The 17,504-nt window shown below is 36.3% G+C and overlaps 2 protein-coding genes across 2 annotated transcripts; both read right to left on the bottom strand.

Moving 5' to 3' along the window:
• Window positions 1-1,557: 1,557 nt before the first annotated feature.
• On the bottom strand, window positions 1,558-6,857 carry LOC126056821 (uncharacterized). The gene is made up of 4 exons (XM_049851001.2): window positions 6,658-6,857; window positions 6,074-6,172; window positions 5,146-5,268; window positions 1,558-1,787 (listed from the first exon to the last, which is right to left on the bottom strand). The coding sequence occupies exons 1-4, from the start codon at window positions 6,695-6,697 to the stop codon at window positions 1,648-1,650; spliced, it is 402 nt and encodes a 133-aa protein (XP_049706958.2). The 5' UTR covers window positions 6,698-6,857; the 3' UTR covers window positions 1,558-1,647.
• Window positions 6,858-8,107: 1,250 nt separating this feature from the next.
• Window positions 8,108-15,892, bottom strand: LOC110377728 (uncharacterized). Its single transcript, XM_064042649.1, has 5 exons — window positions 15,684-15,892; window positions 12,033-12,122; window positions 9,719-9,817; window positions 8,956-9,044; window positions 8,108-8,477 (listed from the first exon to the last, which is right to left on the bottom strand). Exons 1-5 carry the CDS (start codon window positions 15,724-15,726, stop codon window positions 8,154-8,156), a joined length of 645 nt encoding a protein of 214 aa, XP_063898719.1. The 5' UTR covers window positions 15,727-15,892; the 3' UTR covers window positions 8,108-8,153.
• Window positions 15,893-17,504: the final 1,612 nt, after the last annotated feature.

A 17,504-nucleotide genomic window follows, 5' to 3' on the forward strand; every position in this document is an offset into this window, starting at 1 on the left:
ATGTGATACATCCCAGCGTTTGTAGTGAAATATACACATAAATGTTCAACAAGACACTGTCTCCTAATTAAGAAAATTAATCATAAGCGTTAACTATTTTCATGTAATTAACATAAGTTATGATAATCTAGTTCTTATGTCTTGGCCATAGAGTCTAAATTGGCTCACCACATAAAAAAAATACTGCCAGAGGTACCTTAGGCAAAAATTAATACCTTTGAGACGTTTTTGAGATATCAAAAATACAAACTTGTCGTTTCAGTAACTTCCTCCATCTTGAAAGTCAGTTAAGAATGCTAAAAATCATCATCAACATGTGTTTAATAAAAAGGATAACATTCTTCACATCTATAAGGTCAGTTCTTGCAAATAAAACCTTATTGCAATAAGAATACAGTTCCAAATGAACTTTTCTTTCAAGTCATAAGCGTGGACTAAAATCATGGAGAACAAAATGACTAGCGGAGATGTCATAACGCAATATCTTAAAAAAGTAGAGCGACAACATGCGGGTGTTCGGAGGACGAACGGCTCCATACTTTAGAACCCGCCCATTATTTTCAAAATTAAATCACCTGTCAAGCAAGACTAATCTTTAACAGATTGGTTTTTATTTGACAAAGAACCAGAACGCCTCGTTAGTTCTAGTAACTGATCACGCCTACCATACGATACTTGAACCTACAAGAAGACGCCTGACCTACCTTTCTTATGGCATCTCCGCTATCTTTCCTTCCTCTGTGACCAAAAATCACTCGGCTTTGTCTACAGTGTAGGTATAAAATCAAAAAGTCAATCATATTGTCAGATTTAAGATTAAACTGTCAAGCAGAAAAATATTTTCGTAATAATCAATTAATTTTTATATAATCTACTTATACATACGCTTTAGATTGCAAAAACATCATTAATCCTTAATATACACGCTTCGCCATCTTGAATTCATATGATTAACAAAATGGCCGCCCATTTTGGCGGGAATTCTTGTTGTAGTTCATATTGTACAGTAGGGACAGACATTTTTATGAGAAATAAAAAAATATACAAAAATGTTGTCTTTTATTTTTACATTAGAATCCTTATTCTTCTAATTCTCCATTTTATTAGGCACTTAAAGACAATCTTTATAAGAATTTACCTAATACTAACTATAATATGGAGATATAGGCATGGGAATTCTTTAAAGAGTAGGTACTATAATTTTTTATTTAACTTCTTGTATGCCGCTAATTAGAGAAAAATAGAAAATCCATTGTGTCTCGCGTAGATCTGCGCACAAAGGGTATCGGCATACAAGGGTTTAATCATCAAAAGATTATATCGGTAAGTAATCTATAATTGTAAGTACACATACCTTTTACCTACTTGTCTTGCTTCGAATCAAACAAGAAGTAGACATTAGTCGTAACAGTTAAAAACACTGACACCAGTCTTACCAAGGGGTATTGGGTTGCCCGGGTAACTTGGTCGATGGGGTCAGATAGGTAGTCGCTCCTTGTAAAACACTGCTACTCAGCTGCATTCGGTTAGACTGGAGACCCAACAGAGTTGGGAAAAAGGCTCAAGAGATGATGGTATTTTTTTGTTACTTTAGCCTTAAATGACTAGGTATTACCACAATTAATTAACTATCACAAATTCACAAATCTATCTCGATTCTTCAGTATTATTGTCTATGTTATTCGCATTGAAGGCAGTCTTGTTGTTGATAGCTCGTTTTAGCAATTCCAGAATTGGTAATTGAACTCGCGGCAAAACCAGACGACGGAGGTGTGAGCTTCGGTATTCTGAAATGAGAAAAAATACAGATCTCGTTAATAAAGGCTCTGCTCTGCAGCGCATCATGTTTTCTCCTTCCATACTTTTCTATCTGCCGTCATCTCGCATGTAACATTCTTTCTAACCGATACCTTTCACACAATCCAGCCATCGTTTCTTTGGTCTTCCTCTTCCACTATATCCATCCACGTTCATACTCATCACCTTACTCACAACATGACTCTCATTCCTCCGCATCACATGCCCATACCACGACAGCCGGTTTCCACACAGTTTTTCTGTTACCGGCGCCACTTTCAAACTTACTCCTATACACTCATATTTATTTATTTTTATTTTTGTTTGATTTACACGACTTCAAAAGTCAGTTACATAAATCAGAGAAGTTTACAAAGGAAACTTAAAAATAAAGAAAATTGAAAAAAAAAAGATAATACAACAAAAAAAATTACAAACAACATGAAACAACATAAAACTTTACAATAACTAAGTAACAATTAGGTAAATACTATTTAATTCAGACATTAACATTCCTTGCAAAGAAAACTTAATATTAGACATATAATAAACATGAAATAAAACTTTAGAATAACCAAGTAACAATTAAATGGTATAACTTTCGCAAAATTTTAAACACAAAGACATTATGTGGGTAAATTTGTCCTCAAAAAGATCGCAGTCCGGGTGGGCTTCCACAAGCTTATTTATTGTGTTCAACACACGCGGTACGGGAGACGCAGCACGGGCTGCGGTCCGACATGAAGGCACGTCCAGCAAACGATGCTTTCTGCAGCGGAGGTAATTATCCGGTGTGTACAGTCGAACCAGCTCATTATGGATATCAGATGCATCGATCAGACCTTTGCAAATTTTAATCATAACACCTACCTGGTCACATGCTCGCCTCGCTGTCAACATATTATATCCTAAACATCCTAAGAGGAACTTAGTGGGATAGAGGTATGGATAATACCCGAAGGTTCGCCTGTAAAGAAAACGCAAGAATGCTTTTTGCACTTTTTCCAAAAGGAGTGCATACTTTGCTTCATGCGGATTCCATACAGAGGAACTGGCTTCGAGTTTGGTTCGCACAAGTGCGCTGTACAGGAGTTTTATAACATGCTTGCTATTGAAGTCACGAGCGGTGCGGAGCACAAAGCCTAGCCTTTTAAAAGATTCTTTGGCAATCGTGGAGATATGATCATGAAAGGTTAACTTCTGGTCAAATGTGACACCCAGATCCTTCATGGTGGTTGATCTTGTTATTTTATTGCCATTTATTGTGTATTCAAAGTAAATTGGATGTCGCATTCGACCAAAAGTCATTACACAGCATTTGGATAAATTAAAATCCATTTTGTTCTGCAATGCCCATTCATTTATGGCATTTATGTCACTTTGCATAGCTTCACAGTCCGACAGGGAGTCAATAGCGCAGTAAAGCTTGAGGTCATCTGCGTAAAGAAGACACTCCGCGAATTTGGTAACAGCTGGTAAGTCGTTGACCATAATCAGGAAAAGTAGAGGCCCGAGTATTGACCCTTGACTGACCCCAGAACGTGTATGGTATGGACGTGAATCATAAACACCTAACCTTACAAATTGTTGACGGTCACGGAGGTAGTCAGCTAGCAGTCGGAGTAAATTTGGACAGAACCCGATGGCGCTGAGTTTCTGCAGCAAGATATCATTGTTGACCCTGTCGAAGGCTTTACAAAAATCAAAGTACAGTACATCTACCTGGCGTTTGTTATCAAGATGCTTTGATATGTACTCGGTTATCGTCAGTAGGTTGGTATTGACAGACCTCTTGCATCTAAAACCATGCTGGTTATTGCTTAAGTATTTTTCTACTTGCGAGTAGATGAGCTTGTGAAGAACATTTTCAAATATTTTGGCCGGAGATGACAATATGGCTATTGGTCGAAAACCTTCGACAGCTGATTTATTGGTAGTCTTAGGTATTGGTGTAACTCGTGAGATTTTCCAGTGATAGGGATATATTCCTTCTCTTAAAGATAAATTGAATATGTGACATAAGGGAACAGAAAATTGGTCTTTGAATTGCTTTAATAGAAAAGCCGGAATACTGTCCGGTCCTGTTGAACTTTTAGGTTTTAATTTGTTTATACCGTATTCAACATCATCAAGAGTAAATTGAAAAATATTTATGTAATTGCTGTTTAGACTAATTTCGTGACTATGTACACATTCTGCATTTAATACTGGAATATCGGGCAGAAATACGCTTTCAAAAAATTTGGCAAACGCTTCAGCAGCTGCTGGTCCTGAAAAACATTCACCATTGTAGGTAATACTAGGTTCAAACCCGCCTTTAGAACGTAAACTGTTAACGTATTGCCAGAACTCAAGAGGGTTGATTTTAATATTATTTTCTACGCGTTTCATGTATGATGTATAAGCTTCTGCTGTACGATGCTTTAGTGAATTCCTAAGATCCGCAAAACTGTTATAATCATCGGGACTATTGGAACGTTTCCATTTTGCATGTAGTGTTCGTTTTAGTTTGATATCATCTATTATATCTGAAGTAAACCAAACAGGATATCTTTTACTAGCGGATTTGGTACGATGTTTTTCATGCCTCACTCTATCCATTCGCGTATTTTGTTATTATACGTTTAAAAAATTACTTGATAGTAATTTACCTACATAAAGACCGAACGAGTTAGGTAAGGTAAATTAAGTCAAAATTACCTACTTATATGTCTGGATATGTTTTTTTAAACTAATTAATTATAACCCACTTAGCGTTGATTTTTCAATTTATTTGCCATATCTTATCTTCTATACAAAACCTGTCAAAACGTCAAACATATTCTTCAGTTATAACTTATTTGGCCATTGAGAAATCGCTTTTACTTTTGATGCCAAAGCCAAAGTAATGTCATAAAGTAAAAGTAACGGTCAAATCCGCTTTTTCACGATTTTAACTATTAATCTTGTATTCGTTTTGCTTACGTCGTGTTACTTTAGCTTTGAAAACGAATTTGACCGTTACTTTTAGGTACTTTATGACATTACTTTGGCTTTTGCTTTTGATGAAGAAACTGGCTTAAGTGTTAGGCTCTAGACAGACGGACTGCAATCCAACTGCAAAGTAGTTCGGATGCACTTTAAATACAGTTGACACGACTGCAATAGGACTGCAAATCAACCGCGCAGTCCGATTGCAGTTGGGATGCAGTCGGCGTGCAGTCGTGTTCTGAAGTTGATTTGCAGTTCTATTGCAGTCGTGTCAACTGCATTCAAACTGCCCTTGAACTGCAAATTGCAGTCGAAATGCAGTCCGTCTGTCTAGAGCTTCAGTGTAGGACAAAAATTATGAGTAGCTAAAATACTTACGTGCATTCAACGACGGTGACATCTTTGCAGTAGTAGTATGAGTTTGAGGTCCAATTTCATACAATACTTGGAAGTCTGCGTGATTGCCAAAACGAAAACCGAAGCCAAAGCGATGGTCATTGCCTAGAAAATATACAAGCAGTCAGAAGCCAGTAAGTCTAAAGGCGGGTCTAAGCTAGACGAACCGAGCACGAGCGACGCACGAGCGAAGCACAAGCGTAGCCGTTCTCGGCTTGTCGTTCGCGGCGTCAAGTGTGGACGTACAACGAACCTACAACGATCACTGTTAGCAAATCCCTTTGTGTTCGTCAAAAACCGACAACAGGCGGAACGCAGCCGAGCACGAACGAAATGCTCGCAGCGCGCTCGTTAGAGACTTGTAAGTTGGTCCACACTAGACGAATTGTGTTCGGCTCGTGCTCCGCTCGCGCTCGGCTCTCCTAGCGTAGACGCAGCTTAAAACCAGTTTAAGGCTGTGTTCAAACCAAACTGACTGTTAGCCGCTGAATGAGAGCGAACGTTACGCAGTTTATTGTATTTCCATACATAAGTATTCACTTTTTCGTTGACATCTAACCGACGATTCAATATGCGTAATATGCATAGACACTGACATTCGGCGGCTGACAGTCAGTTTGGTTTGAACGCAGCCTTACCTAGGGCGCAAAGGAACGCACTTCAAATCGGTGTTACCGGCTGTTATTATATTCGGGTGTCGTTAAGTGTAGTCAGAAGCCAAAAAGTCTGACAACCAGTCTTACCCAGGAGTTGCCCGTGGTTGCCCGAGAAGGTCAGATAGGTAATCGCTCCATGTGGCACACTGGTACTCAACTGCCTCCGGTTAGACTGGAAGCCGACCCCGACATAGTTGGGTAAAAACTAGGCAGTGCAGGTGAATTATTTAAGTAAATATGTATATTTATTTTACCTTTAGTGACTGGTGGTGCAAATCCATAGATAGCTGCGAATCCGGCTGGTAAATCTTCAGGTATTATCAGATTTGCCAATCTGCCATCTATTTGAACACCTAGTTATAGCGAAAAAGGAAAAAAATATGATTTATTTAATTATCACAAAGTCCTAAATAATACTATGCCCCACAGAACCGGCCGTTGCAATGGTTTGACTGTGGATTCGATGAGTCTTTAAATGAAATATTTTTGGAACTTATATTATCATATTACAATAATAATTATAAATGAAGGCTAGGAATCAAAGGTGCAATAAGAAGTAAGTATATTTAAAAGGCTACATCTCGGTTGTACAAGTCGACTTTTTCAAAGTCATACCTACTTTCTGAAAAAGTTGTTTATAGTTTTTCAGTTTAAGAAAAACAATTGGGATTTATAAGTCTGAAATCGTCAATCTTCCTTTAGGAAAACGAGTGATCCTGATGTGTAAGTACCTATAAGTAGGTACCTATAAGATAATCAATTAACAAAATAATATTTAGGACAAACTCAAGGATCAAACTAATAAAGTACAAAAAAAAATATAAATCAAAATACTTACATTGGAGTATCACGATAAACACACACAACCTGATATGCATTTCTTTTTTACACTTTTTATTTCTTTTGAAGAAAACGTTACTCGTTCTCAAAAGTTAGTCAAATAATACTTCAAAATTAACATGTCTACGCACGTAAACAATGGGGCATTGTAATTTTTTCCCAACAATTATAATAGCCGATAATCAATAATTACATTAGTAGGGAATTACGTAACCTTGTGTTAAAATGTTTTGGTAAAGACTAAATTAGACAATGAGTTCTAAACGTAGATTACCTAAAATATACACAAAGACATGTAAATGATAATATGAATGGGCTGAACAATCTATTTGTACGTATTCATGTAAATATTAAATTAATGGCTCAATTTATAAACCGCCGCGGGTAGGAGAGGAGGAGAAGCGATTTTTTTTGTAAATAATGCAATCTTATAATCGTATAGATCTTGGTGTCCAGTCTCTTCTGTGAGAATTCCAGATTTTTTTTGGACGGGTCGATCTGTCATAAGGTCAACGCTCGGCGCGGTGTATGTGCTGGGCCCCGATTCTCCTAAGTTAATAATGTCAAAATCGAATAGAAATCGAATCGCAATATGATCGTAATAGCAGTTTTAACCATATCAGGCATTCTGCTACTAATAAAAGACCAATCGTATTCGATTGACATTTGATTGGTGTGCGATTGGTCTGCTTTTTTGATGTTTGGTCTATACGATAGTTTGCTTTACAATCATATTGCAATCGTAAACCATTTGCAGACAAAATGATTCATTATTGAATAATAGAAAAGGATAAAAACGTTTATTTCAAAGAAAAAATAGCGGAATGCTCATACGCTTCAAACTTTATTGAGTCGGGATTAGATCTCAGTCGAACGTGAATCATATGACGCTTAAGTAAAATTAGGCGAATCGGACCCCAGATACTCTGACAACCAGATGGGTTGAGAAGATCAGAAATTCGTTTTAGGTATAGGTATTTTGCGTGTGAAAGAATATTAGCCGGGGGGTGGGGGTAGCATTGTGTGGCCTTGGTCCGTTAGAAAAAATATACCTAGATGGCGCTACCAGAACTGGTACTCAGATGCATCTGGTTCAACTGGAAGCCGACACCAACATTTCATATGATGGGAAGATGATAGGAAACTTGTGCCACAAAGAAGTTCCATATAGGTAATGGTAACTGCTATTAACGTCTACGTCCCTTTATTGATAAATTCTACTATAAATGCGAAAGCTTGTAAGGACGTATGTATGTATGTTTGTTATCGTTTCATGATTTTCAAAAAACAGCTAAGTACCTACATGGATTTTGATGAAAATAGGCAATATAGCTTATACTTATTTAATCAGAATAACATATTAGCTACTTTTTATGGGAAGTTGATCTATCTCGAACTAATGATCGTCATAGGTACAAAATTAAAAAAAAAAAACACCAAAATTCTCAACTCCCAAAAACCTTTTATTACAAAAAAAATCTATGACAAAAAGCCTCAATCCAGATCAACGTTAGACAGATCTTCTGTTATCTTCTTGACTTCTTCTTCACTGCGTTTTTGCTCACCCATCTTCTTTGCAGCCTCGCTTTTCAACTTGTACAACCTTTTCAAGTCTTCTAGAACATTCTGTGGTAAGTTCCCAGGCTTCGGCTGGTGGATCTCATATTCTCCTTTCTCATTCTTCTTTAGTTCTACGACAGAATCTTCTAGATTGGGCACTTCTCCTGGCTTTGAGACTGGGTTCTGCGACCATTTCTGCGGGTATTTCATCTTTTGGGCCCAATTTTGTAGGTATTTGCTGCCGTCTGAGGGTAGGTACTGAAAAGTTAAAGAAAATACATTTTTTTTAAACTTGGAATTTAATCAAGGTAAATATCCTATGCTGTAAATATCAGTACCAATATGCTTAATACATGGTATTATATTAAAGTTACTCAGTGCTTCGAGGGAGGCCTATAAACTTTTCAGCCGTACCAAATTTAATCTCAATTGGTTCAGCTGTTTCAACGGAAAAGCATAAAAACCAACCAACTCATTTTCACATTCATAAGACAGTAAGGATTATCTTTTACTTTACTGGGTTGCGGAGGTCAGATAGGGCAGTCGCTTCTTGTAAAGCACTGGTACTCAGCTGCATCCGGTTAGACTGGAAGCCGACCCCTATATAGTTGGGAAAAAAGGTTCGGAGGATGATGCTGGTTATTTTTTACTTTTACTTTTTAACCGACCTAAAAGCAGGAGGTCTTGTTTTATAATATCTTCAAAAATAATAAGGAAGTAATGATTCAAAACATACCTTTTCCTTGTTCTTATTATATTTAGCAGGCGGAGGCAAGCTGGCTTGACGCTTAGCATTGCTGGAAGTCGACTGAAAACCTTGACCAGCTGCGAAAGTAAGGTATTACACATTAAAACACAAATAAATTAAACTAAATTAAAATGACCGTGAAAGTTCCGGTTATAAACAGGCTTAAAAACCTTTAATCTGTACTTAATATTATAAAGCTGAAGAGTATGTTTTTTTTGGCTTCTCAGGAACTAGGTACTGGGCCGATTTGAAAAAATCTTTCAGTCCTAAATAGCCCATTTATCGACGACTATAGGTTTTTATCATGGTTCTTGCAGAAGTTCTCATGCGCGTGGAACCGCAGGCAGAAGCTAGTTTATAATATCAATCGGGAGCTCGATTTTAGGTTACAGCCGCATGGGTTGATCATAAGGTTAAGCAACGCATAGTGCGGTCGTTTAGTGGATGGATTACCATCTATGTCATGAGTAAAAGTCTTGTATTTCGGGAGGCACGCCATTTGAACATCTTGGGCTGTCGTTACAGGTAGCCAGAGGCCCGAAAGTCTGACAAACATTCTTACTAAAGGATATTATGTTGCCTCAGTAATTGGGTTGAGGAGGTCAAATAGGCAGTCGCTCCATGAGAAATATGTAAGGATATAAATATACCTTTGTGTATATGGCAAAGTCAACTGATTTAATACCCGTTCAATCAAATATCCCTTACTTAGACTAAACAATTCAATAACGCCATTTTAATGGATACTTACTCAAGTTCTGTGTGTTAGTTTGAGGTCCCAACTCGAGCATGATTTGGAAGTCTGCATGGTTACCGAATGCGAAGCCGAAGCCCACTCGAGAATCGGTACCTGAAAACGTGGTAAAATAATATTTTAGGTAGGTAAATATGTGTTATTTTTAAAGGTAGGATTTTTAACATACAAGTTAGCTTGCATTGTATTCATATGTGCATTAAGAGCGTGTACGCTCGGCGCGCGATGTCAACTTTAGGTAATTCAACGCAAAAAACCGCGCAGACTAGCGTCGCGGCTGTGTGCGTGCCTATCATACTTCACGTATAGTCACACAAACCATTTTGATCCTTTCGAGTGAAATTGGTAGAACAAAAAATATATTATTTAGTAAATAGTTAATAGCGGGAAAATAGTGTAAGTCTATGGATGTCTAAAATATAAAAGCATGAAAATAAGTCGTTAATACTTACACTCTTTTGCAAAAAAATCGGGCACCTATGAAAACCTTGGTTTTGAGGACTTTCTGTATATTACATACAATTTTCAACAGTACTAAATAGTCGACTGATGATTAATGACAATGTTAAGAGTTTCTGTATTTTAACCGATTTAAAAAAAAGAAAGGAGGAGGTTTCAATTAGATTGTTTTGTGATTGTTCTCAATTTGATTGTTCTCGATTTCCCAAAGACGCCTGGACCGATTTGAAAAATTGATTGTTTATATGAATGGTCCAGTCCATCCAGACCGAAAAATTGTGGTCAAATAACAACAATTGCCGGAAAGCCAAATATTGGTAAAGAGCTTGGGTTTACCATTGCAAATAAAGTTTTAAGTTATCTATCCTATATGCTTCAAAAGTTATTCGAGATCAAAAGTCAAAATTTGGGTACATCCAAAATGAAAAAAAAAATTATAGCTCGATTGGTAACAGACATCTGCAATAAGTGATTTCTAGCCTAAGGAGTCCGCCATATTGGATTTAGACTCGCGACACATTTTTTTTCGAGTTATTCATAGCAAGCCCTTTCATTTGATACCCATATCGTAGGAATGCATTAAAAACATTTTTTTCTCCATCTTGGGTATACCGCCATATTGGATATAGAATCATACATTGTCATTAAAACTGAACATTCAAACAAAATTTCAACTCAATCGATAAAAAAAATATGCTTCAAAATTGAGCTTTAAATAAAATAGTAATGTATCAAGATTTGTTGGTCGCGCTTGAAATGTGCTCTATTCTCGGTATCCACGGCAGAGGTTATTCACCCCACGCGATGTGACGGAGCGACACGTCCTCTCTCTGTGAAGCCTTGCGGCGGTCTGGTTTGAGTTGACTCGCGTGCAGCGTTTTATAGTAGTTTTTAAATAATTTATAAAAAAATAAAAACGAGAGATTAAATTATAATATAAAGTTTATGTTTTAAAGAAAGAGTTATATTACTATAGTAAATAATTGTTATATTAAATTAAGTAAGATAGATAGGTAAAAAAAGCATTTGAAATTCACAATTTTTCACACTGTTATAATATTTTTTTCTGAAAGATAGAGACCTAAATCAAAAAATGTTTTCAACTAACTATAGGCATGGGGATTTCGTCTATGAGTAAAAAAATAAATATGATTAGATTTGCCACTGTTTTCACATGAATTTAAGCTTCGAAATAGACGCTGAACGGGAATTTTATAAAACATCTGTTACGTTATAGGGGTTTTAAGTATTTAAACTACACAAATTGAAATTTATGTTCAATTAACTATATAGACAGTGAAATTACCTTGCGTTATTAAAAAATAACATAGTTATAGGATAAGTAGTTACTGAGAAACAGTGGTTTGAAAAGTACCATTTTAGGCCAAATGGCGCGCGGTTGACGTACACGCTCTTAAGCTAAGAAATGGGTTTACCAGTTTTCACTAGTTTCTGTGAAACAGGTAGATTTCAGTGTAATAGCCAGATTTCAGTGTAACTTGAAAGGTTGTTACAAAGTTCAAATGAATCTTACCCCTAGGGTGGTAGATCAAATTTTTGGCTTACTGTACCTAGCCTAAAGTAGTTAGAAGAATACGGGTGAATTTCACCATTTAGTAACTAAATATATACCATAAGCAGTCGTTAAGGTACTCGCACACGCCGGCCATTGATCAAATGGCGATTTGATAACTGAAAATTGTTCGGTTATCGTTACAGTGATATGGTGCAGTTAACCGTAAGTTTCATAAGGAAACCAGAGTTTATCTGCTGTTTGTTTTGTATGTGTTTTCCTCTCAAATGTAGTTATATTATTTAAATATTAATCCAAGCTTGTATACTTAGTTATTACCTTTCTTAATAGGCGGTATATTAGAATAGGCGACGGACAGCAATGATGGTAACTCCTCAGGAATGATCACTGACGCCGATGACAGCGACGCTGAAACAAATACATTATCGAAATTAGTTAAGCAGTTCTATATACAACATTATTTTAGTATGACGAGAAACCACCAAATATTTTTGCGGAAAAATTGTGTAAGACCGTGTTGGAGAGTGTCCACTGCTAGCAAAGGGCTTGTTTGTGAACAAGGGTTACAGTTTCGAGGAGAAATGTTCGCACGCAACATGTAGGTTACTGTTTGCTAGAGAGAGTCTAAGTCAAGTCAAAGTCAATGTTTTTATTGTTTGCAGGCTCATATAAAACGTCACACTAGTTGCACGGTTCCAAAAAATTAGTTCCATGGAGAAGACCTGACAAGAAACTCCATATAGACCAGAAGAAACATTTTTGTGCATCACAGTGCCACACGTTGGTTGAATCACGTCTTGACATACAACATACAACCAGACAAATACCTCTTTACAATTTTAGTATAGTCTCAACAATAGGTACTTTTAAAACGTCATCAAGCAAAACTGGCATCTTATATTGTAAAGGTATCTTAAATGTTCAAGTCTACAGAAAAGTAGGCCACACGGATATCTATAAATAAACATTTAAGTTTAAAGGTACCCGCCTGTCTGGTGCTTACGTAACTTAGGTTCACTTAAGACATCTCCAAGTTGGCTGCGGGATTGTTCGAAAGAGTTGTCGATCCTGGTGCATAAAGGGCTTAAGAAGGAACATGGTGGGTCTTAGTCAGAAAGAGTCTGACACTCCCTCACAACGCACCCACAGCGGGAGGGGTCTTTGATGATTTTCCATAAATAAAGATATTTCTAAGATACAGAGTTATGTTTAGTTATATATAACACATGTATTTCTGCAGTCAGATCCTTTCAAAAGACATGAATAGGTCAATTCTTGGATGGGGACCATCTAGGTATGTTATAACGAGTTTTTCTCTGTTTCGGAATCTTTTTTTACCGATGGTTAGGATTGAAGCGATTTGACATAATTCAGATACTCTGATCTATTTTATTACACTGGAAGTAGACCCCAACATACTACCTACGAAAAAGGTTATGCATATGACAATAATTAATAACTGAAAAATTGAAATTGCCAGCTGACAGAAAAGTTTTGTTTGTCTTGTAATGAGACCAGATCATGAATCAAGTCAAAATTTCAGCGTCATTAGCGTATTGTCTATACGTAATGCTGAAGAGTATGTTTGCTTTTTAATTGATGTATGGTTAAGATAAATCTGTAATGGTAGATTAGTGGTGTTTTTTAAAATCTTTTATTTTTAGAGGCTTAAACAACCTCAAATTAGTGGTGTAAATAAATGAATATACACGCTAATCTTGGGAAATACTGGTGAATTTCCAAAATTATTTCAGTGTTATATAGACCAGGCATCGAAGAAGGGTTTCACCCAAAGTTTTCTAAGATTTATTGCAAAATGATACTTCGCTTTTCATTTTTGGAAGTCGGTTTTATTTTAAACGTACCTATAATATAGGCTATAGCTATCCTTTTCAAATGATGATGACCCTTGATACATGCCAAACTTACTAATTGGTGTCAACAGTCAGACGTGATACCCGCCAGCTAATACGCAAGATCGCAACCAGTGACATACATACACACAAGGTTATGTTAAGTAATAGTCGCGGCTCAGTCAATATGTATGTGTGATTCTCGCGTATCTTTGGTTGTTGAGAATTTAAAAATCTTTATTTCTATAGATTCTCAACTTTCAGAATCAACTGTCATTGAACATCCTTGGCAGTCGTTACGGGTAGTCAGAAGCCAGTAAGTCTGACACCAGTCTAACCAAGGGGTATCGGGTTGCCCGGGTAACTGGGTTGTGGGGGTCAGACAGGGCAGTCGCTCCTTGTAAAGCAATGGTACTCAGCTGCATCCGGTTAGACTGGAAGCTGACCCCGACATAGTTGGGAAAAACGCTCGGAGGATGGATTCTCACGCTTCATTATCATCGTTCCGCCCTTATACCAATTTTAATTGTGGTTGGCGCAGTGATTTCTTCAAAGTCAAAGTTAAATCATTTAATTTCATTTAGGCTTTTACAAATACTTATGAACGTCAAAAATATAGATAAGTTTGATTCTAATTGCCCTTAGTTGCTATTCTTCCATTCTTTTATATCTGTTGTCATCTCGTAAGTTACATGCATTCTTCCTTATTATATAAAATTGTACACAATCCATACATCGTTTCTTTGGTCTCCTCTTTCCTCTGCATCCAAATTTAGGCAGCACGTCCGCCTTTTTAAAATCTGGGACCTATAGTCCCGTGGTCTGGTAGAGAATATGCGAAATAACAAGAAATACTAAAAGTAATACTATGCCTTCTCTGTATAAGAAGGGCCTATGCAGTTATGCAGTTCCCTGCAGTCTTCTTCGTCTTATATAGTGAGCGGCAGGTTTAATCACGTAACATGCCCTAATGTCAGAGTTTCCTCAATTCCTCCTGACGGCCTCTGACGTGGAATTGTAACAACCACTGCTACTGAGTAGCATTTTGAGACGCTGGCTTACTGTCCCACGCAGTAGGACAGTAAATAGACCGATGATGTGAAGATTCATAATCTGTCTACATCTCTTTTTATTCTAACTCTCCCATAACGGGCCTGCTGAAAGAGATTTCTTAAGAAATAAGCAATGCCTTTGTATTTGAACCTTCTATATTTCTTCTCATCTAATCAGCTTAGTATAGGTACACTGGTAAATAAATAAGTACCAAAATATCCTTTTGCTTGACGAAAAAATTTAACCTTTCGCGTGAATTATTGTGTAACTATAACAAGAATTTACCGATTCATTGGTTTACTATGTCACACGCAAGATATTGACTCATTTTTGTTTACATTATTATTTATTTATTTTAACACCTTTTTTACGTAATATAATATACCTACTCTTCTTTTTCTTGCCCCGTTCCCAATTTTATTTGGTGTCGGTGCAATATGTTTTGCGCTTCCATTCGTTTCTCTTAGTTGTCATACTAACATCCACTCCCTTCTTATACATATCACCTTTCAGGATCCATTCATCTCCGTAGATCTTTGGTCTTCCTCTTCCTCTCTATCTCTCCACATTCTTACTTAACCATCTTCTTAACACACTCTTAGTCGCATCTCTTTAGGAGCACAGACCGTTTTTTAAATTATTTTTGTTGATATTTAAATTACAAATTACTCGACTGTTGGTTTTTCTATTATTTTTGTCTCTATACCTAAATTATTCTTTGGCAAAACTGCTGAAGCAATTAATATATAGGTACATTAGTACGGAACTAAATTAGGAATTAGAGAAAACCATGGGAGACAGTTACTTAAACCACAACTTTGATATCGAAAGACATGGCGCAATTCTTATGCATACAAATGACAGAATTATCACCCAAGTTCTCTCAATGCGGACTTCAATAATCGAACCATCCACTGTTGGCGATTGGAGCTTCATATAAATATGTCACATTTCGATCTCTAATCGTAAAACGAGAGACGGTTTGGTTATTGAAATTCGCACTCAGTCTATACCAAAAGTGTTTACCAAACAATATTTAAATAGTATCCAGTCAGTTACTCACCAAAAGAAAGTAGGAAGGAACACAGAATTCCGTGCGCAAACATTTTAAAAGTCAAATGTATTTACACAGCACAAACGATTCAGAAAAACAACTTTTGTTTCAATAAAAACTCATTTTTAAAAACACATAACCACCATCTTTAAAAATATAAAATTTAAAATTCGAAGCGTAACCAGCGACCACCAGTTTTGCCGCCAAACTGAATTCGAAGTAGGAACGTAAAAGAACTTTCACTATGGCCAGAACATCATAAGTACTTATCATTAGCGTTAAATTTACAACTCTATTCATTACGCAATAAGTCGCAAATTGTTTTGAAATGATTCATTCAACTTGTGACATCGAGTGTAAAATAAGTGTCCCATGTGGTTGTGGTTTCATAACTTTTTGAATTAAGTACTCAAGGACTTTCAAATGATATTCAACTTTCTATCTTAGAACTAAAGTCTATATTTGTTTGTTTATTTTCCTCGTACATTCAATCCCAGTGTGTGAGTTCCCATTCACTTGTAGAAGTCCCTTACCCTTGAGACTTTTGTAGGACTAGTACTGCAATCAAAAATGAACTCTAAAATTAGTGGCAGAAAGTGCAGTTTCTTTTTAAAGAAAATAGAACATAAAACCTTTTGTAGGAAACGCTTTATTACTTTCATATTCCGTGAAAACAACATTGAGTAATAGTGAGAGGCAACAATGTAACTTTAAAAAAATCGATAAAAAATTACGATTATTTTTATGACAATGTGAATTATCAATCGATAATCTTATTCGATTAGTTTGATAATGAATAAGTAGGTTTATTTATATAATTTCACTACCGTATTAGTGAAAGTGTCTAGATAATTTTAGAACTTTTATTTGCCTTATAGATATCACTCATTTAATCTGTCTGACAACGTCAATATATCATAAATTAAGTTCTATTAATAGAGATATCAGTCAGAACTCTTACGATTCGGTCATGAGTAGAATAAACAACTAGTTATTTGCAATTTGGATGCAACGTTGCTAAAACATGACCTAGAGAATATTATAATGTGGTGCTTTTACTTTTTATGTACATACTCTTTTTCATATTTATCGCAATATATTCTCATATATCTATTTCTTGCCCCGTGGGAACTTCTCAGTGCATGCTTTCGCGTTAAAAATAGGCTATCTTACACTGAAATATTTTTTTAAATCAGGCTAGTAGTTCCTTAGCATTTATATAACTTCATAAAAAATATACCTACTACGACTAGATAAAATTATTCTTAAGAATTGTTATTTAAAACGTAATGTTTTTTTTCTGACTTAAAAAATCCTACTTCGTTCAATCCAAATCTAATCTTTATTTACCATTTACCCTTTAATTAATTATTAGGTAATTACCATCATTAAACAGATTTGTCAAAATTCGATAACATTACACATACATAAACATTAATTTTAAAATATCGACTCTCACGCTATCGACAACACACAACACATCACTATCGTCATATGTTTCCCTATTACGAAAGAAAGTCCGCACTTTCCGCAGCATTTAGTTCTTACCTTTAACTGTCTGTCTGTATGTCAGATATCAGCTCAGTCTGACCCATGGAGAACAAAATGACTAGCGGAGATGTCATAACGCAAATCTCCTAAGAAAGTAGCGCGACAACATGCGGGGCGAGGGGGACGAGGAACGTTACTAGCTCCACCCTTAGGTATGCGCCTTCTTTGAAATCCGCCCATTTTTTTAATACCAAACATCTTTGACATATGTCTTAAGGAAACCGAACGCCTCGTTAGTTCACTCATTACTGATCGTTTTGGTGATACCTACCGTACGTA

This window comes from Helicoverpa armigera, chromosome 29 (genome assembly GCF_030705265.1).
Source record: "Helicoverpa armigera isolate CAAS_96S chromosome 29, ASM3070526v1, whole genome shotgun sequence".
Classification (NCBI taxonomy): Eukaryota; Metazoa; Arthropoda; class Insecta; order Lepidoptera; family Noctuidae; genus Helicoverpa; species Helicoverpa armigera.